This window comes from Mustela nigripes, chromosome 7, assembly GCF_022355385.1.
Source record: "Mustela nigripes isolate SB6536 chromosome 7, MUSNIG.SB6536, whole genome shotgun sequence".
Lineage (NCBI taxonomy): Eukaryota > Metazoa > Chordata > Mammalia > Carnivora > Mustelidae > Mustela > Mustela nigripes.
Genome location: NC_081563.1, coordinates 119,575,666 through 119,599,334, shown reverse-complemented (window position 1 = coordinate 119,599,334; position 23,669 = coordinate 119,575,666). Strand labels below are relative to the sequence as shown.

The 23,669-nt window shown below is 55.5% G+C and overlaps 1 protein-coding gene across 1 annotated transcript in view; it reads right to left on the bottom strand.

The window, feature by feature from the left end:
* The window catches only part of VSTM2L (V-set and transmembrane domain containing 2 like), a 34,216-nt gene extending 16,477 nt beyond the window's left edge, over nucleotides 1-17,739 (bottom strand). Inside the window, exon 1 of the mRNA XM_059407976.1 lies at nucleotides 17,398-17,739. Within this exon, the coding sequence (XP_059263959.1) occupies nucleotides 17,398-17,518 (121 nt within the window). The 5' untranslated portion in view covers nucleotides 17,519-17,739. The remainder of the gene's footprint in view (nucleotides 1-17,397) is intronic.
* Between the last annotated feature and the right edge of the window lie 5,930 nt (nucleotides 17,740-23,669).

The following is a 23,669-nucleotide window of genomic DNA, read 5'->3' as shown; positions in this document are numbered from 1 at the left end:
TCATTAACCCTAAGCCTGGTAATCAGGGCATGGTCTGCAGGAAACAGCTCTGGGGCCCTGGCCCGAGTCAGTGGGTTTGGCTTCTGGTAAAGGCAAAGGAGGAAAGATCTGGAAAGATCTTGTCTGCCCAGGACCAGGGCCTGACCTTCTTCCTAACCTTCCAGACCCTGATTCGATACCACATCGAGGGCTCTGTCTTCAGGCCTGGGTTCGAATCCTGTTTCTTCTACTCCCCAGCTGTGTGACCTGGACAAGCCCCTTTGCCTCTCTGAACCCCAGTTCTTCATATGAGAAAAGGAGAGAAAGAGAGGGGAGGATGACACAAGACAGCCCGTGCCTCATTCCTGGCACAGAGTCGGTGCTTGACAAGCATCATTCTCTTCGCTCACATTCTAGCTCAAAGTTCTGTCATCGCCGGAAAGATTGTAAAGATGCTTCCTCTTAGCTTCATCAGATCAAGCAGGAGTACAGTGTCTCTACCTCCCTCATGCCTGGACCATGTGAAACCTCTTGTCCACCAGTCCTGTACCTCTGCTCCTTCCTCATTGGCTCCCGACAGCCCCCTGCCCCGTGGCAGCCGGTGACACACAGGCAGGCCACAGGGGACTTGTCCACCAGAGGCAGCCTCAGCCCAGCCACCCCCCTCCCGGCTCCCTCCTCCTCTGAGGCCAGAGCCCATGACCCTCTGATCCAGCCCCATATCTCCTCTCTCCCTTCACACAGCCTTCCTTGCCCTTCTCATCTTCAAATCTCTGCTTTGAGGCCGCCTCCTCCATGAAGCCTGCAGGGACTGGATCCTAGGCCACCCATCAGTCTCTGCCAGAGTGAGAGCAGGCTCCCCGTGGTCCCCGCTCAGCCCATCTCTTGCCAAGTCCTACTGTGTTGTGGCCCGTTCCAGCGATGAACGGATACACAAAATGTGGTTTCTCCGCACAACCGAATATTATCCAGCCTTAAAAGGAGGGACATTGAACACGGACGAACCTGGGGGATGTGACGCTGAATGAAACAAGCCAGAAGCAAAAGGACAAATACCATCTGATTGCGCGAGCCCCGGGGGCAGCCAAAGTCAGAGACAGGTGGCAGGGTGGCTGCCCCGGGGCAGGGGGAGAGGAGGAGGAGGACGGGGGAGCAGTGAATGGATGGGAGCACAGCCTCAGCTGGGGAAGATGCCAAAGTTCTGGAGACGGATGGTGGGGACGGGTGCACAGCAACCTGAATGTATTTGACGCCATAGAACTGTACACCTAAAAACGGTGAAAATGGTAAATTTGATGTTGTTTTACCACAATTTTTTTAAAAAGCCTCTTGGGCTTCCCCGGCCCACAGCAGTGGCTTTCACACCACAAGCCTCTCCGTGGACTTTGTGCCGGGAGTGCTCCCCAGTGCACGGTGGCGGGGTGGGGGGGGGGGGGGGGTGGCGCCAGGCGGGGGGGCGGGGGGGGGGGGGGGGGGGGAGGGTAACACCGCCCTCAATTCTTAGCTCCAGCGTCACTGCCTGAGTCTTCCCTACCCCGTCTGTCTGCCTCTTCCCTACTTCACGCTTTTCCCTTATCACTTAGTTCTCTCTGACTTCCCTCACCCGCTAGCCCTCTCCCACCCTGAGTGTAAGCACCCCCAAAGGCGGGAGATGGGAGTCGGCTTTGTTGACCGCTACGTCCCGGCTGACCGCTACGTCCCGGCAGCTGGGACACCAAGCACACCAGGCATGCGGTAGGTGTTCGCGGGACACTGGCTGCTGTGACACCAGACACACACAGTGGCTCTGGCAGAAGGCAGAGAAAGGATCCCTTTCTCTCTTCTCGGCTCTGGGCCACCTGGGAGCTCCAGGAAACCCTCATACTCAGGATGCCCCATGGGAAACTGCCAGCTCTCAGAGCTAGAGTCAGGCTCTTGGGCTGGGCATCCAAAGTCTGTGGCTCTGGTTCTGCTGGACCCCAGCTGTGTCGGCCCCTCCTGTCTCTCCCGACACTTCTAAGAGTCCATAACTGAACCACCCGCCCTGCCCGCTGGGCGCAGTTCCCAGAGTCGTGGCTCACGGGGGGGCCCTGGGCCTGGAGGTGACTTCCCTGCCCAGGCAGGTGTGGAAGCCATCGTTGGAGCCCCGGATGGCCCCCCTGGAGCGTGTCCTGTGACGGACACTAAGGTGTCTGTGTCTCCCCTTGCCTGGGAGCCCCCCCAGCTCCAGCACTGCCCAGCTGTCCTGCATGTGCTGAAGGAGTGAACAAATGCACGAAGGGAGGAAGTTCACACAAAAACCCAGAGGAGTTCAGTTCTTGGAACTATAAGAAACAAACCGAGAGAGACAGACATCATTCATTTACTGGGCACCTACTATGTGCGAGAAGAGAGTGGGGGGGGGGGGGGGAACTGTGCCCAAAAGAGCAGGGATAGGCACAGACAAATGAACAATGTGGACACAGGCATCCTGGGAGGCCCTGAATGGGGCCCCAGCGGCTGGACCCCTCCCCACCCTCCCTCCTTCTGGCCTGGCCATCCAAGCCCAGCCTGAGCGCCCCGAGAGGGCCCCTAAAGTTGTCATATGAAATGTGCCCAGAAATGAAATGGGGCAGAAACACAGGTCAGCAGGGCCAGGAAGTGCTGTGGCGGCATCACGGGGAGCTCTCTGAACCCTTGAGGCCCAGGGCTGGCACCAGCCCCCCTCTGGGCTCACCTTTCTCATCGGGAACCAGATGAGAAAGGCACCCGACAGCTGAAGTGTCTGATCCCACATAAGCCTCAGAGTGACCCTGCAGGTCGTCTTTGACTCTTTACTACAGGTGGGGAAACTGAGGCTCACAGAAGGTCACGGTAGGTTGAGGAGGCGGGATTCAGACTGAGGCGTTAGGAACCCCAAATGCCGAGTACCCTCTACCCCCACCCCATTCTAAGCAGGAAGTAAGTCCACATGAGGGCTCTCGCAGCGCCCCCTACCCACCCCTTCCAGCCATCTGAGCTTTTTCCAATGACTTGAGCAACATCACTCGGAGAACCTGGGGGCCTGCCCCAGGGACCGCAGGAAGCAAGCCCCTCCAGGCACCGTGCACAGGACCCAAGGACTTGAGGAGGTGGTGTTCTTTATCACCTGCCCAATCTCACAGAGGGAGGTAGCCTGGTTCAGAGAGGGCGTGTCAGGGCCTGAGGCCACACAGTATGACGGGACAAAGCCAGATGTCAGCCCCAAGGCTGGCGGAAGGGATCTCCCATGCAGAAGCCCAGTCCTCCCTGGGCTCTCTTCTCCTTCAGCTTTATGCAGTGTGACTCCTTGGGGGTTATTTCCAGAAAGCCTGCTCTGTGCCCAGCTCAGCTGAGGGTCAGAGCTGCAGAAGGCCCATGGCCACCTTAACTCTCGGCTGGGAGGCAGGACAGGGAAAGGCTGCAGAGGGAGTGTTTGAGGAAGCCCCAGCTCACCCGTGAACCTCACCTTGCTCCTAAAATCAGGAGATGTAAAATGTCCCTAAGAGGAAAAACCAGATAAACTGAATGACAAAGCCCCTGCGGACTGAGAAGCCAGGCTTGTAGAAGGAGCACTCTCCTCCCTGGGGATGGGTACAGCGTCTGCTCTGGGAGGGGCAGGGCCCGGGGGAGCATTCTGGCCAGCTGCCTGGAGGGAGAAGGATCGAGGTGTGAGTCGATGAAGGTTGTTTGATCTTGGAGTGGACAAGTTTTCCTCTTCTCAAGAAGTGCAAGGGGCCCGTTTGTACAAAAGCTTGGGGAATTGCAGTGTGCCTTGGTGGGAAGATGGCAGCCTGAGCGTGCAGAAGGACCTCAAGTCCTCCCTGCAAAAGCAATGAAGATCAGCCTTCATGGACCCGTCCCTGTGCTGGGCTTCCCAGGATGCACTGGCCAGGCTCTGGCCCTCAAGGGGCCCAGAGTCCACAAGAAGGGCAGATACACAGACCTATGACCACTGTATGGACAATGACTGGGACTGAACCTGTATCGCCATGTACAGTTGTTCAGGGTGTGCACCATTCACAGAGCCATGAATCGTGGTCTCCCCTTGTCCTCCCCAGAGATATGCAGAAGCTCAGAATGGAGGTGCAAGTGTTAGGGAAGATGAAGGCATGCCCACATCTGCCTGGACTCAGGGATAACTTCTGGAAGGTGGGCCACGTTTGGACTTGAAGGCTGGCTGGGATTGGCACGGTTATAAGGAGCTCTGAACAGGAAAGGGCATGCCCGAGGGAGAGAGTCTCACAAGTCCAACCTTTTGTGGACACCCCCTCACCATTTCTGCAGGATCCCTGAAGCACCTGCACTATTATTTACTTAATATTTATTTTCAAAGCACCTTTCCCTTTTTACTTAAATAAATTCAGCTTAAAAGGAGACTTTTATTGCTGCCATAAACGGAAAATCAGCATCACTTGCCATAAATAGAGGGTAACTGTAAAAATAAACACCATGAGAACCATACAGTGTCTGTAAATTCCAGCCAGGGAAGGCAGCTTGCTGAAGGCTATGGGTCTCATTGTCCATTTTCTTGCAGGAACAGGGGAGGTTGGCCAGAGTTGTGCATTAAATTCAGGGGAGGACCAGGTAGAGATGCTTCTCAGTCAGAAAGGCTTGGGATGCAAGGCTGCTGAGGGGCGGGGATGCAGGGCTGCTTAGAGGTGGCCTGGCTTTGGCTTCCTCTGCTATTGACCCTCTGTCACCTTCATCCCCCGTCCCCACCTCCCAGCCCTGGCTTACCGAGAGGCCCAGGAACTGGACCCTCCCTGCCACTCACCTGTCACAACCCTACCGATCCCACCAATCCTGCCCGACGGGGCAGCTTTCTGTCTGATTTACGGCGTCTTGCACGTGGGGAGGACTGATGCCCATTTCAGGCTCAACGAGGCCCGTAGGAGGCCTGCTTGCAGAAGGAGGGAACAAAGAAAGGAAGGGCGGATGCCCTCACGGTCTCCGCTGCTTAAACCAGGGAAGCGACCTCCTGAGGCGTGGATCCCCGCCACCGCCCCAAATGGGGAAAGAACATTATTTTTGTATTAAAACAAACATAAATATATTATGAAATAGAATACGGAATTCATGAATTTTGAATGACACAGGAGAACATCAAAGAAACGTTGCCCCTCGTGGGGGTACTGTTCGCTCTGCCTCGTGGGCTGATCCCCCCAAATCCATGGCCCTCTGCCTGGTCCAGTCAGAGGCCTCCTTTGTCTCCACCGCGGGAGTACTGATGTGTCCCTAAGGGGGCAGATGGGGGAGGGGAACCAGGAGGAGGCAGAGGGATGGGGGGGTGGGCAGTGAAACCTAGGACTTACGCGTGGGCATGCAAGCTGCGGTTCTGCCCTGCCTTGCTGTGTGGCTTCGTGTAAGTTGCCTGCCTTCTCTGAGCGTCCGTTTCCACGTGGCTCATTGTGAGGATGAAATGAATGCAGGTGAAGAGTGTCTGCATGTGCGGGAACCAGGAGAGCCTCCTTACGTGCCGTTCTCTGGTGGCAGCTGCTCACTGCTGAGTTACATGCGCACACGTGCACACACACACACGCATGTGTACACACACACATGCAGAAGGACACACGCCCAGGTTGGGGGGGGGGGGTCCTTGCCCTGACCCACTAACTGGGAAGGAGGGCCGCCTCAACCAATAAAAGTCAAATAGCTGGGCACCTGGGTGGCTGAGTTAGTTGAACGTCGGCCTTCAGCAGGCCAGGATCTTGGAGCCCCAGGATCAAGCCCTGCATGGGGCTCCCTGCTCGGTGGGGAGTCTGCTTCTCCCTCTGACCCTCCTCGCTCTCGTGCTCTCTTCAAATAAATAAATAAAATCTTTAAGAAATCCAAATAGCTGACATTTTGAACACCTGCTGTGTGCTAAGTGCCTGGCGGTGCTGTGCCTCGGTTTACTCATCTGTAAAATGGGGATGATGGTAACAGCAACCTCACGAGGCCCCTGTAAGGATTAGGTACGCTGACAATTATAAAGTGGCCGATCTTGGGGCGCCTGGGTGGCTCAGTGGGTTAAGCCGCTGCCTTCGGCTCAGGTCATGATCTCAGGGTCCTGGGATCGAGTCCCGCATCAGGCTCTCTGCTCAGCGGGGAGCCTGCTTCCTCCTCTCTCTCTGCCTGCCTCTCTGCCTACTTGTGATCTCTCTCTGTCAAATAAATAAATAAAATCTTAAAAAAAATAAAAATAAAAATAAAGTGGCCGATCTGGCACAGAGGACTGCTATAGAGATGGGTCCTTTCTACTTAGTTTGTCACTGAGGTAAAATTCACACCACAAAATCGACTGTTCTCACGTGACCGAGCCGGGGGCCCTGAGGGCATTCCCAGTGTTGTGTCACCCACCTCCCTCTAGTCCCCCACATTCTCATCCCCCGAAAGGGAAACCCTGTGCCCCTGAAGCAGGTATGCTCCCTTCCGCCATCCCCTGGCAACCACCAATCAATGTCAAGTCTCTGACTGGATCTGCTGTTCTGGAAAGTTCCCACAAATGGAAGAATATAATACGTGGTCTTTGGGGACCGCCTTTTTTCACTTAGCATCATGTTTTCGAGATTCGCCCACACTGTCCCATATATCAGATTGCGTTCCTTTTTATAGAGATGCTCCTTTCATCAGATAAAATCTCACACTGGTTCCCCACACAACATGGGAAGTAGCCACTCTGACTCTCCTCTTCTTGGGGACGAAGAAACTGAGGCACAGAGAGAGTGCGGGGGGGGGGGGGGGGGGACTGGCCCGGTCCCTCGCCCAGCCCTCCTGACACTGCTGGGCGGGCAGTGCCGTTGGCTGCAGCTGGGGGCACGGTGCCTCCCAAGGCCACGGGCACATATTGAGGGAGACAGCAGTGGAATTACAAATCTAGGGAGATTTAAGGAGAGTGAAAATATTCTGGCACTTGCAGGATGTGGGAGCGGAGCAGGTTTCCCCAGTGGAATTCCCGCCTCCTCTTCCCACACATCTGGGCCACAGGGAGAGAAAGGGTTGGGAGGGAGGGAGGCACGGGTGGGAACCCACAGGAAGGCAGGGACAGGGCCGGGACCGGAATGGGGGAGCAGGGGACAGGAGAAGGCCAACAGGCATCCTGATGGTCGTGCCCACGGCAGGTCTTTTTCTCCTCACCTGCACAGCCTGCGAAGCCGGCGGGGTGAGGCCACTGCACAGACGGCTAGTCAGTCTTGGAGAGCTCGAGGGAACTCAGGATCTGAGCCCTAGAGTCTGACCCCAAAGCCCAGGCACGCACTGTCCTTACTGCCTGCCAGAGGCAGAGAGCGGGTGAGTGCGGGAAGCAGCGGCAGGTTGCAACAGCCACAGCGGAGCAGCTGCCTTGGAGCCCAGAAGGGAGCATCCCCAGGTTCACTGAGAAGCAGAAGGCAAGGGAGAGGGGTGGGGGGCACCAAGGCAGGGGCCAACAAGCTCCAGGGCCATGAACACCAGAGCAGAAGGGGAGAGGGCACAAGAAAGCCAAGCACAGAGACCAACAGGAAGGGGGAAACTGAAGCAGACTCTGGCAGCCGTGTCATGTCCCCGCGACCTAGTGTGGGGCCAACGCAGCCCCACTTGGGACCCAGGGCCTGCCCTGCCCCAGCCTTCCACACCTGCCTGGCTGTGTGTGGGAAATCCAGCAGCCCAGCCATTAACGTATGAACTCTGGAGTCAGGCTGACCCCAAAGTGAACCTGAACTGTACCTCCTTGTGGTGGGCAAATCACTAAGCATCAGTGTCCTCACCTGGAAAATGGGTATTGTGGGGACTCAAGAGGATCACCCACGCCTGTAAACATCCAGCACCTAGTGGGCTCTGTGAAGCATTATTAGACTCTCACAGGCTGGACTTTTCCAGCTCCTCTTTCTCCAAGGCTCCCACCTACCCTTTCCTCACCTAGAAGACTAAACTGGCCTGGCCTCTTGAAACACAAGGGCTATTCAGGAACCAGAGAATCTCTAGCTGAAGGGGTTCTGGCCCACCCCAGGGCCTTTGTACTTACTGTCCCCTCTGCTCCGGAGGAGATTTAATGGAAAGCAGAAGGGCCAGGATGGGGCTCAGGACTCCCAATGCCTAACTGGGTTAGGGACCACTGCTGGGGCCTCTGGGGACACAAGGAGACCAGCTGGTGAATCTGAGGGCCCCTGCCCAGAGGTCTTCCATCAGCTGTCAGCCAGCCTGCCTTCCCCCTCCCTCTCCTCTGCCTGCCAGGAGACCATTAGTGTAGGGTTGTTTTGAACGCAATTTCCACTACCATGCACTCTGGCCTCCGGGCCTCCATTAGGGACCCTTTCCTGGGGCCAATGACAGGCGGCAAACAGCTCCCCAGTGAGCCAGCCCTAATTGCTGCTGCCTCTGAGGCCGGAAATAGTTTTTTTAGAACCTCACAAAGCAAAACAGACACCCTGCAGTCTGTTCGCACCTTCCCTGCCCTGGGCTAGGAATCAAGCCCAAGGGCTGTGAGAAAGGGGGCCTCGGTCAAGATCCCCAACCCCAAGTTGGCTAGTGAGGCTCAGAGAGTCTGAGTGGGGGCCGGGATCTGAACCCAAGAGTGTTTGACCCCGAAGCCCAGCCAGGCACCATCCCCTAACACCTTAGTGCGCGTGGTTAAGGAAGAGAAGTTTGGGTTCTGCCCCCCTGGCTTTGGCCGAGGTGTGGGCCCTCAAACGACTGCACCTCTGAAGCCTGTCTCCTCCTGTGCAAGATGGGCGTGTTGATGGGGGCCGCAGGGTGCCTGCTGGGGTCACCATTGTCAGGCTCTGACAGGTGGTGGGGCCCCATGAGGAGGTCTGCAGAGCATGGAGAGAGCCAGAAGGTGGAAGAGGTGGGGAAGAGCCTGCCAGTCAGGTGAAATCGCTGGGCTGAAGTCAGGAGGGATCCTGGAGGTGGTGAGCATTAGAAAGGAAGCAGGGTAGGTACACACATGCGCGCGCGCACACACACACACACGCGCACACACACACGCACACACACATGTGTGCTCAGCTCCTTTCTCCTGCCCTACCCATGTTTCCTTTAACCCCTCTGCGGCCAGCCCCAGCATCCTGCGAGCCTGCAAACTCGGACCTAGTCCAGGAAGCAGCCTCTCCCCCTCCCCCTCCAAGAGCACCCCCCCAGTCTCCAAGTCCTGTTTGACCCCCACTTCAGTCCCACCTGCACGCCAGCCACACCCCGCGCCTTCCCCTTCAGAGCCCCCCCGGGTTGTGGGGGCCGCACCAAGCTTGGCCTCTGCTTCGCCTGATACACATGCACGCTCTCTAGATGAAGCCCCTGCCAGACCCAGGAAGCTCCTGTAGCCTCTGGAGTCCCCACTCAGCCCCAGCAGGCCCTAGAGACCAGGAGCCCACTTCCCCCAGGAAGTCCTCCTGACTGCACTGGGACAGAGCCACCACTCTGGTGAGAGAGACCCCTGCGGGAGAGTTCACCTGCCTGAGCCACTTCCAGGGCTCCCATCTCTGGTCTGCTGTGTGGAGTTGTTGGGGGGACTCCATACCCGCTCCTGGCTCTGCTGCGCACTGACCCTAAATCCCTGGGGCCCGGCCTGGCTCCACCCTGGGCCTCAGTTTCTTCGCAGATGAAATGAAGACCACTTCCCCTGGAGCCACAGGTGAGCCCTGGTGGCCTCCCCGAACCTGCTGGAACGAACCCGAACCCATGTAGCATTTTTCTGAGGCAATGGTCCAGTTTTCATCAGATGCTCCAGAAGACGGCTACCTCCAAGAAAATTAGGAACCATGTGTCTAGGCAAGCTCCAGGGCCCCCTGGAGCTCCTCCCCCTTGGTCATTCATTCCTCCACTTCATTCATTCACCTGGCATCTGTCGAGTGCCTGCTCTGCGTGGGTGTCACGATGACACACAGAACAGACGCATGTGTAATCCTGAGGTGTCACCTGGAGAGAGGAGTGTGTGTGTGCGTGCGTGTGTGCGTGTGAAGACAGAGAGGGGGAGGTGGGGCGACAAGAAGAGGGAGGGAGGTGGATGCAGCAGACACAGGGAGAGGGACAAAGAAAGATGGAGAGTTTGAAAGAGGGAGAGAGAGAGTGAGAGAGAGCGCGCGTCTGACCCTGGGAGAGAACACTGTGGCAGAACACTTGCCACAGATGGGCACTGCCAGCCCCCTAATTGATAGCTCTGAGTGAACCCCCCCTCCAGCTCCAGCTCTAACCTTCCAGATGCTCCCAGAGCCTCCATGCCTCATGTCCCACGGGCACCCGCTTGCAGGGGCTGGGGAGGCAGGTCCGCATGCCGCACGGAGCAGAGGGCCCAGTCTGGCCCTCTCGGCTGGGACGGTACACGGCCACCCAGGTTCCTTCCCGCCCACAGTTCCTCCACTGCACATGACCAAATAGCCGAACACATACACTCCAGACACACGGTCAGGCAAAACCACCAGCCCCTGGCAGAATACCCCAGCAGGTGCACCCAGGGCCCCACGCGTACTCACAAGGTCCCAGCACCCCCACCGACACGGCTGGGCTTGGATCCAGGAGCCTAGGCTCTCAGATCATGCTCGTGCAGCCAGACCCAGGCCTTCCCAGCATTTTGGCATCCTGGACCCCGAGAGAATCCAGTAAAGCCAGAGTGCCACTCCAGAACAAAGCAACCGTCCCCACGCCCTCCAGGCTCCGTAGCCAGGAGCGGGACAGACGAGCAGGAAAGAACTCCAGCCCTGCAGCCCCACAAGCTGGGCTCGAGCCCGGCTCTGTCATTCAACAGCCGTGTGGCCTCAGGCCGATCCCAGAGCCCCCCCCCCCCCCCCAGCCTCCATGTCCTGGTCTCTAAAATGGGAACATCCTCCACATGGGCCTGCAAGAGGCTGAACGGAGGAGGTGAGGAAGATGCCAGGGAGAGAGAAAACGCTCCGGGGATGCTGTCTGGCATCTTGGTTCTTAGAGCCCTGAAGGCCACTGAGACTAAGCACCACGTGCAGGACAGAATCCCTCTCCGCTCCCTCTGCACCTGTCGCTAAGAGGACAAAGGAAAGGGTCACAGAGGGAAGGATTCTGGAGGCTTAGAGCCTGGGTGAACTCACCATTTTCAGGGGTCACTGAGGCAGGCCCAGAGGAGGGCAGAGACCCGCCAAGCCTACCCAGGTAGGCAGAGGCCGAGGGAGGATCAAGGCTCAAGGTCTACTTCTCTCGCCCAAACTTGGGCACTTTAACCCGGAGCTGAAGTGAGTCACAAAGGAGCCACTGCCCGCACTTCTTCACACAGAAGACAGCAGAGGCCCTCACCCCTGCCATGGCCTCCCTGGTTGGAGGCGGGGTGGCCAGGCATCCTCTGAGTTGGGAGCTCTGCCCCTCAGGGCCCATCACTAAATTACTGTGTGACAGATTGCTATGAGCACCCACAGTGTTCTGACTCCTCTGCCCACTTCACCAGTCTGTGCTCCTTGGGGAAATAAAACAGGGATTCTTCCATAATGCCCCCAGCTAGTACATGGTGGGCTCCGGCTTGCATCTCTCGTATGACAGGGAGCTCACTACCAGTCACCCTCGCTGCCTCGGGAGTGCCTTTTCCGGGCTGAGCGTCATCTCTGCTTCTTCACTCTTATCACAACTTATACTTATATATTTTTTATAGGTTTAGTTGTCTGAGCAAGAACCTTATCTGTCTTCTTCGCTGATATGTCCCCAGTGGCTAAAAGAGCCTGGTACATGGCAGGTGCTCAAACACTATTTGTTGAATGAATGAAGGAATAAATGAATGCTCACTTCCAATAGCTGACAGCAGCCTCTGTTAGGCCAGCAGCTCGCGACAACAGCACAGAGTACGAGGCAGGAGGGGCAGCCCCTGGGCCAAGAGCCCCCACGTCCAGCCATTCCTGCCCACAGACCTGCCTGTGTACTGTTCTGTCCTTAATGTTTTCCTATAAACCAACCTTCTATTTTTGAATATCCCTGTTAGTATCCTCCTAAGCAATCATGTCTGCGAAACCACAGTTTTGATGTGCTGGGTTTATTTTTCCAATCCACATTAAAATAAATGCATAACTATTAAAATGTAAGAGGTTTTGTCTGGGTTCTGCCTAAAACCATCTCTCAGGTAGGACCAAATCCTGCCGAGGGTCCTGGGGGTTCTTAAAGAGGGGTTTCCACTGGGTGTGATGGGGCAGAGTCTCAGAGACTCCTCTGCCCACTTCTGGGATGGGGAGGGGGCCCAACCGTGGAAAGGGCATCCTGGAGGAGCAGGAACCTCTCTGCTTCCCCAACTGCCCCCCCTGCCCCACAATTGAAGGTGCACCAGAGGGAACTCAGGGTTGCCAGCAGGTAGAGGGGTAAATTTCCACCCTCTGTGAGATCATGGCCCATTTTCCTCTTAGAAGATTCTTGCCTCACCAGGGCTGCGGAGAAGAGGACAGACCCTAGAACCCCATCACCTTAGGATCTTAGCATATCATATGCGCTCCAAGGAGCTGGGTCCAGGTCTGCCCACTGCAAAGTGAAGTCAGCCTTGCCCACCCCAGGGTGTCCTTGTACTGGTCCCTAAGGATAAGGGAGGGGCTGTGATCTTGGGATCATTCCACTAAAAACATGGATTCCCTATGAAATTAAAATCATGGGAATGTTTAAAACTATAATAACTTGGAATACACAGAAGTTTTTGCATTTGGACCTCAGACTCCACCCCTCCCCTCTCCAGGACTCAGCAGCATTGTGAGCCTGGGCTCTGGGGTCACGTTCCTGGGATCGAATGCAGGCTCCAACCCTTGCTAGGTGAGTGACCTTGGGCAAGCCTTGTAACCTCACAGAGACTCAGTTCCCGCATGAATGCTGCAGGCCAGGGGAAGTCCCCTCCTCTGAGGGTTCTTGTGGGGGTCAAACGCCATTTAAGGCTCTGGCATGACAATAGGTCAGCATTTGCTTCCCTAGATCTCTCACCTTATTTGCACAGAGTTGAATAAGGGGACACCACAAGCCAAGCGCTGGCCTCCCCACCAATTTGGGTAAAATGCACCCTTGCCTAGGACCTCCGTCTCCTGTCCTGGTGGCTGACCACTCTCCCTCACCCAGACCCTGCCCACTTGTTTGTCACCAGGAGACTTCCCCCCAGCACCCCTGCTGTCACCGTGTCACCGTGTCACCGTGGAGATGAGCTGAATTTCTGTCCTGCTGGCCGCCCACGGCTCCCGTTGCTCCGGGAAAAGGCCGCCGGAGCCGCTGATAGGCAAGGTGTCAAAACCAATTGGTGTGAAGGACTCGGGGAAAACCGCTTGTGAGAGCCAATTCCCCACAGGAGGCCGGGAACCCTCAGCCCAAGGCTGAGTGTTTACGGGCGTAATTGATAGAGTAATCACCAACACCCGAGACAACGCGAACACATTTTTAACATCATAACCTTCGGAAGACAGCACTCAATTTTCTCCATCTTCCAGCCACCAAACTGGCTGCCTTATTGATGGCGAGGTACCCACGGCTGGGTAAAGAATGAGAGAATGCCGGGGTGGGTGTTCGGAGCACGGGCTGTTGGCCAAACGGCCTGTGGCCCCCGCCCCTGCCTCCGCACCCTGCCGCTCCCTCCTGGCAACGGAGAGAACCTCAGGACAGCAAATCACTCAGTGGACAAAGCGCAGGGCCAAGCCAGGATCTGTGTCTGCATTGGGGTGTATTAATAATTGAAGGTGCTGGCCGAGGGGTGTGTGTGTGTGTGTGTGTGTGGACGGATGTTTGCTGCAGTGTAAGGCTTCCTGGGGATCCTCTCAGGGTCCACATGCCTGCTCCAGCTTGGTCCTCTCCCTATCTCGTAAACCAAACCAACCCAGCATCCCCTGGCACCAGACGATGTTCCATCGCTACATGTGTCCTCTGGCTTGGCTGAGTGTGTAAGGCCAAGGCTCCCAAACTCCAGGCTGTGTGGGAATCATCTGGGGGAGCTTATAAAATGCAGATTCCAGGGTCTCATCAACAATCATTTTGGCCCCTGGGTCTGGGTGGGAGTTTGCTCCCTGGGGTTTGCATTTTAACAAACCCCCTGGTGAGTCCAAGGCAGGAGGTCTGCAAAGATCGAAAAGATCCTGCCTTCCGGTCCCCTGCCCTGGCCAAGATCTGGAAAACGGACCTGAGAAAGAGTCCAGTCCAGCTATCTTTTTCTAACTTGCATGTGGCCACAGCAAGATCCCCTCTAGCTGCCGGTTCCTCTTGGGGCCCCCCCACAGCTTTACCAGTTCTCTGGGGAGCTGGAAGGAAGCGCTGCGATAGAAAGAACAAGTCCTGTCACGTCACCGGCCAAGCTTGCCTCGAGGTCATCCTAGAGGAGGCAGGCACAGCTCTCTGGCTCTCTGTACAGACTCAGTGACCTTGGGCAAGTCACTGGCCCTCTTTGAACCTCAGTATTCTCTCATATGCCCAACACCAGCCCTGCGTGAATAACATCAGCCTTAAGGAATTTAACACTGGCAAGGGGTTTAGCAGCACAAAGCACACAGTAGGCAGTTCATAAATGCTAGCCCTGCCACCTGACCCCCCCCAACCTCTGCTGGGCTGAAGGCAATGAGCTGACCCTTTCTCCTAAGGAGTAATCAAAACAGCTGCCATTCATTGAGTACCTAGTAGGTACGAACACGGACCAGTGCAAACCCAGCCTCCAATCCCTTATGCCTCTCCAAGGAGCACGTACCACTCACCCCCCATTCATTCCTCATGCCTTTAAAGGCGCTCTGAGAAGTGGGCTGAGTGGAGATAGCAGGGAGGCGGGAGGCGAGCCAGATGTCCTTGCCAACCCATCTGACCACGGGGTCTCCCTGTGACAAGTCCCGGGCGGGCACAAGGCATCAGCCTGGCTGCTGGGCTGGGATCAGATTGAGCTGGAGAGGTGAGGCGCCACCAAGTGGTTGGGGTTCATGGGCTCCTCTGGAGGAGCCCCCACTTCCAGCCTCCCATCCTCACCCCAGACACAGACACCTTCCTAACCCGGCCACATCTCCTGAATCAGCTGAGGACACGCGGAGCCCAGGAATAATGAAACGATCAGGCTCCAATCTGCTAAACAGCAATTTCTGGGCTTTTTCAGCACACACAGCTTTTATCAAATTGGTATTCTCCTCCTGAACACAAATGGCTTATTAGACATGACCCACTTATTCGCCGCTTCTCACTATCATTAATAACAGTTTCTTTTTGTGATTAAGTGAGTGGCTCCAAAACCTTCCTGTGGTCGGGCGCTTGGCCCAGCAGAGGGGCAGCCATGGGGGCTCCTTGGCATCCACTACTTGGTGACTTTGAACCTGGCAATGGTGGGAGAAGGCAGTCTGGCCCCTGCAGAGCAGCCTGGTCTCCTCGTTTCAGGAGGGACAGAAGGAGCCCCAGAGGGCTGACCCACTTGCCCAGAACTGCACATGGGGTCAGTGAGAGAAGTCAGGTTCCTCTGCAGTCGATGCTGCAACTTCTCTGTCCAGCCCCTCTTCTGGGCCTTAGCGGGACCTAGCTAGGGTTCAGAGGCGACATACAGCCGGCAGGGCAGAGCTGTGCCCCTACTAAGCACACCTGGCACCAGGGGGCAGACAGAAACTACCACGCAAAGGGCAAAACCTGATTTCCTATGAGGGGGCCCCTCAGGGCCGCAGGAATGACAGAATAGCACCCAAATCCTTGGGGCCTGCTGCTCCAGGGACAGGATGACCATAAAACTCAGAGCCCCAGTCCTCGTATCTTTTGGGACTGCAAACTCAGGAAAACCCTTCCTTGGAAAACCCTCCTAGTCTAAGTTTTAACCGTGCCAAGGAACTGAGCAGAGCGAGGAGGGGAGGGAAGGAGGAATTCCCAGTTTCCTTTAAATGGGAGGGAATCTGACAGGGAGATGAATATCCTGGAAAATGATCTGCCTTTACCCAACAGACCCTGTGGCCAGTCCCAGCTCAACCACTCACTCACTGTGTGACCTTGGACAAGTCCCTTCACCTCTCGGAGCCTTGGTTTCTCCATCTGTGAGTTGAGGGTCAAAATAACCCTTCGCCTGTTCACCAGTGCTCCAGCCAGGTCAGTAGAAATTCGATGAGGGATATGAAAGATTCAGAGATGAAACACAGAGCACTTACACCAAACGTGGTGAGGCAGAAGGGTGCAGGGAGTTAGGCTTCCCCAAAAGCAGAGACCCTGAGAAGGGGTTTGGAAGCACCCACACCCCCTGCAACAATCCTACTCGTGCGTCAGTCCCCATCAAAGCCTCCTCTAATTACCTACATCCCCCCACTTTCCCATCAAAATAAATCACACAGTTCTCTGCTCTTTGTGCAACCCCCCCCCCCCCTGCACCCAGCTCTGGGCTTACAGCGCCCAACCTTGGTCCTGCAGCCTCTCCCACCAGACTGGAAAGGGACTGATAGAAGAAAGGTCTCCATTTTCATTTATGCTCTGGTCCCCATTCTGGAGCCTGGCTCACAGGGGTAGGGGAAGCCCCCACAGCTCCCACCTCAGAAGCTACAACTCTGCTGCCAACTTGGGCTCCTTTGGGGCTGAACGGAGCTTCTGACACTCAGGCTACCCATGTGGGATTGCTTGCTTGCTCCCTGGCTCCCATGGTGGCTGAGTTGATTTTCCCACCTTTCCAGTCCTCAGGGCCAAGGATGAGGAAGGGTGGGTACCCGGTAGAAGGATGGCAGGGTCCTTCTGTCCACCCCCAGAGCCGGACAAAAGCCCCTGGCATCCTTCTTCCCCTTTCACGCCCGTGGCTGGAAGCAGCACGGGAATTGCACGGGAATCAACTATTCCAATGTCTTTGAGGGGCTCCCACCAAGCTTTCGTCACCCACCCTGCAGGGACACTTGCAGTCCTAGACTACTGGTTCTCAATAGGCAGGGTTTGCTCTCCCCCTAGGACCTTTCCCAGTGGTTCCCAGTGGCATAAGGGGCAGGGGAGGCGTGGGAGGGGATAAGGGCAGCTGCAGGGTTAAGCCCACAAAAGGGAAAGGCAGATGGGGAGAGAGGAGTGGGCGAGCAAAGTGTGTTCACAAGTGTGTGTGTGTGTGTCTGCAGGCAGAAGGGCAGGCAAGAGTTGTGCAGAGTGTGTGCGCCTGGGCACCAGCTGGTAGGGTGTGAGCCCCCAACCGTAGTGCCTGTGTGTGTGTGTGCAGCGGGCATACGTGTGAGTGTTTATGAGTGAGGAAGGGGATCTGGAAGGTGTCTGGAGATGTGTGAGGGCAGGAGTTGTGAGTGTGAGAACAGTGAGTGTGCCCCTGGCTGCAAATATCTGTGTAGTCCTGGAGGTGGGTGCATCGGCGCGAGTGTGTTGGGGAGTAGGAGGCTCTCCGCGAGGGCGGGATCGGATTGCACACAGGGTGCCCCCTCCTCTGCAGGGGTGGTCGGGGTGCCAGGGTGGGTCCATGGACCCGGCAGGGGGCGCCACTGGACTCCCGCCAGGGCCGGCGCGGGCTCCAACCCCGGGGACGGGGACGGTCAAGTTGGAGCAGCGCAGTCCGGGGTGGGGTTGGGTGGGGAAGTCCGCGGAGGCGGCGACCGAACTCACCGTGGCCGGAGACGTGGTTGTCCCAGGGCGCGTGGCCCGCGGGCCGCGTGGCGCCTCCGAGTTGCAGGAAAAGTGCCAGGTAGTGGAGGGCGCCCAGCGCCACGGCGAGCGGGGCCCCCATGGTGCGCGCTCGGGCCGGGGCGCCGCCGCCTCACATCGGGGCTCAGGAGACCGCAGACCCCGCGCCCGTCGGTCCCTGCCCGATGCGGCCTGGCTTCCCAGCTCCGGCCGCTGCCCCTCGCCCGCCGAACCCGGCCCGGCCCCGGCCCCAGTCCTCGCCCGGCTCCGGCCCAGCCCCGGCTGCGGGTAGCGAGCGCACGCCCAGCCGGCCGCCTCCGACTGCGGGACTCTTCCCTTCCGCGGAAGGCCACTCCGCTCGGTGCCGCTGCCGCCGCACCCCCTCCCTCCCACTCCCTCCCGCCCGCCCAGAGGAGGCGGCGGCGGAGGGATCTGCCGCTTGATTTATCATCAAAGTTTTGCCCAGGCTGGGATTTTTAAAGCGGTACCCGCAACTTCCCCTGCCCGAGAGTGCAAATGGGAGTGCGAGACGGGGTGGAGGAAGCCCCCCTAGGGACCTAGTTCCCGCAAAGCATAAGACAACTGGCTTCAGAAACAGATATACTATCCAGCGGGATAAGGAGAAAAACCACTCCACCTGCCGCCAGACCCAGCGCGCTCAGAGGGCCTCCCAACTTTGCTAGCAGCGCGGTGTTGGGGTCAGGGGGTCGGAGGAGGTGGGGGTGAGGTCGGGCAGGAACCTGGGCTGAGGCACAGGGGACCTGGTGATAGTCTTTAGTTCCCTGTGCGGACGTGTCCTTATGTCTAACCCCGTCTGAGCCTCAAAGTTTTCATCTGAGAAATGGGAAAAGCAGCTACCTGCAGGGGTCCTGGTGAGGATTTATGAAATCGTGTATGTTAAAGCGCTTAGCATAATGCCGTCTTCATGGTAGGAGCTGGATAGATTTTACTTTTGTTATCCTCTCTGTGTCTCAGTTTTCCTGTCTGCATAATGGGAGTGAGGCTGGCCAGTTGCTCGGGCTCCTTCTAGCTTAGAGATGCTGGGCCCTACGCGGTGGATTGGATCGCCCTCTTCTGGACTGTAAATCTCCGTTCCTCGGACCGATGGGCCTAGATGAAATGTTGGAGAGGCGGGCAGGTAACAAAGACACTCCCATTCCCAAGACCAGGAATCCAACGAAAGCCTCCGATTCCGATTCCTTCCCTAACGGTTTTCTTGGAGCTGTTGGGACAGACCTTCAGTAGAGACAAGAGGGCCGACCGGTGGCCTCCTTTAAATTTAATTTAAATTTAAATTTCATTTAAATCGGAGAAGTAGATTCTCCGAGGTCCCACAGAGAGGTCCTTTCCTGCCCTCATCCCTTATCCTTCCTCAGGCCTCTTTCCCTACACGTCCATGTCCGCCGCGGTTTCAGCACTACGGAGGACGACAGCGTCAACTCCGACCCCCATCTTTTTGGCCTCAAGTACCTCGCCTAGGCGGGCTTTTAGATTCGAGGATTCAGCACCATGGACAGACCTTCCAGTTTCCTCTCCTGCCCCGCGGAATGGGAGTGAACGCTGCAAACAGACCACTCCCCTCTCCACAGACTACAGGTGGATCCAGCATTGTAGACAGAGCCCCAAGTTTGAGAATGAGGTTAGAACCCGAGGGACAGCTCCCCGCTTCCCAGTATTATGGTGGGCAGCACACTGGATGGGGCCCCTGGTCGCCAGTAGCAATCCGGTTCGTTCACATCTATGGACAGCCCCTTGAAGTCCCCAATTACAAATGCTATGTTTCAACACAACTGAGCCCCAACGGGAAGCTACTTTCAGCACTGCGGACAGATCCCCGCCGTTGACCCACCGCATTCACTAGAGGAAGGGGTTGGTTTTGTCGGATTGGTCCCCTTCTTTTCACTTCCTTCCTACACAGAGATAGCACCTAGGTTATCCTGGGACGGCCAGGTGTCTTGGACTCTACAAAAGTGTTTTCTCATTCATTAACTTGAACCTCACTCCCAATAGAAATGGGCTCCAATGCCCCCATTATAAAGATGAAGGAACAGAATCTTTGAAATCACATAGCAGCACCGAGACTGAAACCCAGACTCTAAGTTGCAACCTGAGACCTCTCCAGGACAATGTGGTGGTAGAAGTCAGTCTCAAACTTAGGGCTTTCTCCTCTTAACCTACAGATTGTAGGTGGGGGCGGGGGCACAGACAAAGGGACAGGGAGGGAGGGGATTAGAAGAGTGAAAACAAGAGACTCCACTTGGGGGCTGCCAAGGAAGAAGGCCCACTGCTGCTCTGACAATAATCCATTGTTTGACCCTCAAGAATCCTTTCTCCTCATAGTCTAGAATAGGGTTAAACACAGTGACCTCTAAATCTCCTTCAAGGACAGATATCCAGGGATTGTCTGACTTTGAAAAGGCTTACACTGTGAAGACTCTGCCCAAAACCTTCCAATGGCCTTGTTTATTACAGAAATCCCAGCTTCTCTAGCTTGTATTCCAGGTCCCAGCCTCACCTCCTGCACATGCCCTTGGTCCAAATACCATTTCTGCCACATTTCCTCCCTCAACAAGCCTGATCTTCATTATGTCCTTACCCTTCTCAGTGCTTCCCCCTCCTCTTGCATGCCTTCCCCTCTGTCTAGCTAAGTGTCCCATTGACCAAGGCCCAGTCTAAGTCCCCCACAGGGAGAAACGAATTTTCCCCGCCCCCAAGCCTCTGTTGGCTCATCACTTGTACACACCACTGTGCTATGAACTTGACTTATCCCACTTAATCTTCAGAACAACCAGGCCAAATAGAGTAGAATCGTGTGGTTCTAAGTGTGGATACTAGTTTTGAATCATGCTACTTCCTAGTTGTGTGAACTTAGATAAGTTTCTTAGCCTTTCTGTGCCTGAACTTCCTCATCTGTAAAATAAAGACTGTAATACTTCCATCACAAGATTATTGTGGGGGCTAAATGAAAAGCACTACATAGAAAGCCCTTAGTGGTACAGAGTAAATACACGATACATGTTGGCTATTATTATTATCACTACTACTACTCTTATTTGCAGATAAAAGCAGATGCTCAGAGAGGTTAGGTATCTTATCCAATGTCACACAGAAGGCAGTTATACAGCCAAAACATGTTTGATTCTAGAGCCCATGCTCTTAGGCACAATACTGAAGCACCTCTAATGCAACCATCCTCTTTGAGGAAACTTAGGAAACTAAGACCCAGAGAGAGTAAGTGACTCCCTCAGAGTCACACAGCCAGCCATGACAGAACTAGATCCAGGTGCCCTGTCTCCCAGCTCAAGACTCTCCCACCATATCAGACTGTCCCTTCTGTATTTCCTACAGCACCTGAATTGTAGTTTATAAATCACATTCACATCCATGATCTCATATAATTCATGCAACAAAGCCTGAGGCCAAAATTATTACCTTCCTTCTTTTACAGATAAGGACACTGAAGCTCAGAGAGATGTGGTAACACGCACAAGCTGGCACAGTGAGGCAGGGCAGAAGCTGGAGGTGAAAGAAGACCCCCAGCCCCTACTCCACCCCCATGTAATTCTGTCTGTTCTGCTCATGGATTCAAGTGCAGGCACTGCGGAAGCTAGATGCTTGGTAGAGGAAGGAGGGAACCGAAAACTATCCCAGAAAATAGTGTCCAGGAATTCACTAGGGTGGGTGATTCTTGTCATTCTGGGAATGCTCCAGGAGAGAGTAAACGTCCCATCCCTGGAGGCAAGCATCCCGTGGTCACGTGGATGCCATGAGACAAATATCGTGTTTCCCAGATGAGACTCCGAAGGCAAACTTCATGTTGGGTATTGCAGGTGGGAAGGACAATCCTTTGATTTTAATACATATATTAAATAGTTATTACATATAATACAAATATATATATTTTATAAATATGTGTGTGTGTTTAGATCTTATTTATTTGCAAGAGAGAGAGCATGAGTGGGAGGGAGGAGGAGAGGGAGAAGCAGACTCCCTTGCTGAACAGGGAGCCCGACGTGGGGCTCAATCCCAGGACCCTGAGATCATCACCTGAGACTAAGGCAGACGCTTAACCGACCGAGTCACCCGGATGCCCCAAGACAATCTTTTTCAAGTTCACCCTAGGCAGGGCATCTTGCACTGTCCCCTGCCTCTGACCCAAGCTCCCTGGAGAGCCTCCACCCTCCCCTTGACTCTGGGAGGCCACCCTCTCCCGCCCCTCCTTGAGAGGTGTCACTTGAGCACCATAGCTCTGTCAGTGGTAACAGCGGTAAGATTTGTCCTTTTAATCCAGGATCAATAACAAATTTCATTTAAAAATAAATTAAACCAGGCATTGGAAATCATTCACCGTGTGGGCCAGGGCCCTATATAGCGCCGTCTAAATGGCTTCCTTTCGCTCATCTATCAATGCCAAGAGGGGGGAAATACCTAAGCTGCCTGATTCATGGAGAAACTACTTAAATGTATCAGCCCCTAACAATGAGCAATGTGAGCCCGGAGTTGCGCCTTTTAACACACCAATAACATGTGCAGCACGGCTTCATGAGAGCTTATCAGAGACCCCACGGTCACTGGCTTCGAGGGATCCCATTTATAAGGGGGAACAATGGCTTCAGTATGTAGCCGCCTAATTTCCAGAATGCATTACTGAGCTCTGAGAAGCACTGGAATTCTATTAGACTCTTATCTGCCATGGGAGGGTGTGAAACCGGCAGGGAAATCCGGACTTGGCATGGACATGCCCAGAAAGTGCGGGGCCTGACCCGTGGAGGTGGGTGAACAAACCTGGAGGAAGGGGGGAGGCAGGCGAGGTCCCGGATGTGTGAAAATATGTGCGTTAATAGAGCTCGGGTTTCCAGCGATTACGTTTACATCAGCGAATAAAACTTGGCAATAAAACATTGGAGCTGCGTCTCAGACAGCATTTCCTTTTACAGCCCGGTGTATTTCACTCATTATAACAGGAGGCAAGGAGCTTCAGGTGTCCCCGTTTCTCCCCCTTTAATTAAATTTCCTAAATTACTGCCCAAGATTTGGATAAAGCGAAAGACTTACGGCTCCGCTAATCGCCAATGCAAGCTCCCGCCCCTCACCGTGGTGGCCCTGACTGTACCAGGTTCCAATATTATTAAAGTGAAATACTGTGAGCACTGCCTGCCTGGGCTCTGGTTTGTAAAAGGAGATGGAGCCTCGGGAAAGAAATTGGCCTAAGCTCAGGAAAGAGGCCTGGGTTCCAGGATGGGCTTTTCTATCACCTCACTGTGTGACTTTGGGCAAGTTACTTCCCCTCTCTGGGCCTCACAAGTCCTATCCCCCTCCCCCCCCTTTCCCTAAACATCCATCCTGAGGCACTTAGAACTGACCTGGGGCTGGGGCAGCCCTTGAAGGCACACTGGGATGACTTGGGAGAGCTTTAACAATATGAATTCTAAGGCCACACCCCAGAGATACTGACACAATTGGTCTGGGTTGAGGTCTGGGTATCAGGCTCCTAAAACATTCCCCAGGTGACTGATGCCAGTGGCCAGCTGGGATTGAGCACCACTGGCCTTGACACCATTATGAGATGTTAGTGGATAAACGCCTCTGAGGAGTCTAGCTGTGCCTGTGGAGACCCAAGCCCCGCCAGGGGGCTTCTCTCTCAGTCTGGCTGGAACAGGTATCTGGGCCCCAGGGTGTATCTCCTGCAGGGATCCAGGAGGCTACAGAGAGGACTGCAATAGGGTGAAAGAATAGGGCCTCTTCCTTTCCTGTTCCTAGAATTGGGTCCAGCCAGCCTCTGGGGCCAGGAAGCCACCGCTCATCTGGAGGGTGGCACGGGGTGTGCCAAACGGTGACCCCCACCCAGGTCTAGGGGACTCTTCTCTTCTGCTGATGGATTTATCCATTCCCCACAAGGGTGGCAAGATCCAGGAGTGGCCTCCACAGCTGGGCCATGCGCCTGTCGTAGGGGCCAGCCTCCAGGTTCTGATGCCTCTGTCCACATGCCCCACCCTTGGTGCCGACTGAGGTGCCGTCTGTGCGGGTTCAGAGCCTCTCTCTGCGCTCTGCCTCTCTCGGAACCCATGTTCCAACTAGGACAGGCTGAGCGAGCGCCAGGCCTGGGCCAGAGGCCTGGGGCAGGAGGATGTCGTCCCGACAGACTGCGTAACCTCATGAAGACCTGTGGGGCCCCTTGGAGGTACCCAAGTGCACCACACAGAGTGAAAGCATCATCTAGAACCTAGAATTTAAAATGTCACCATTTTTTTTTT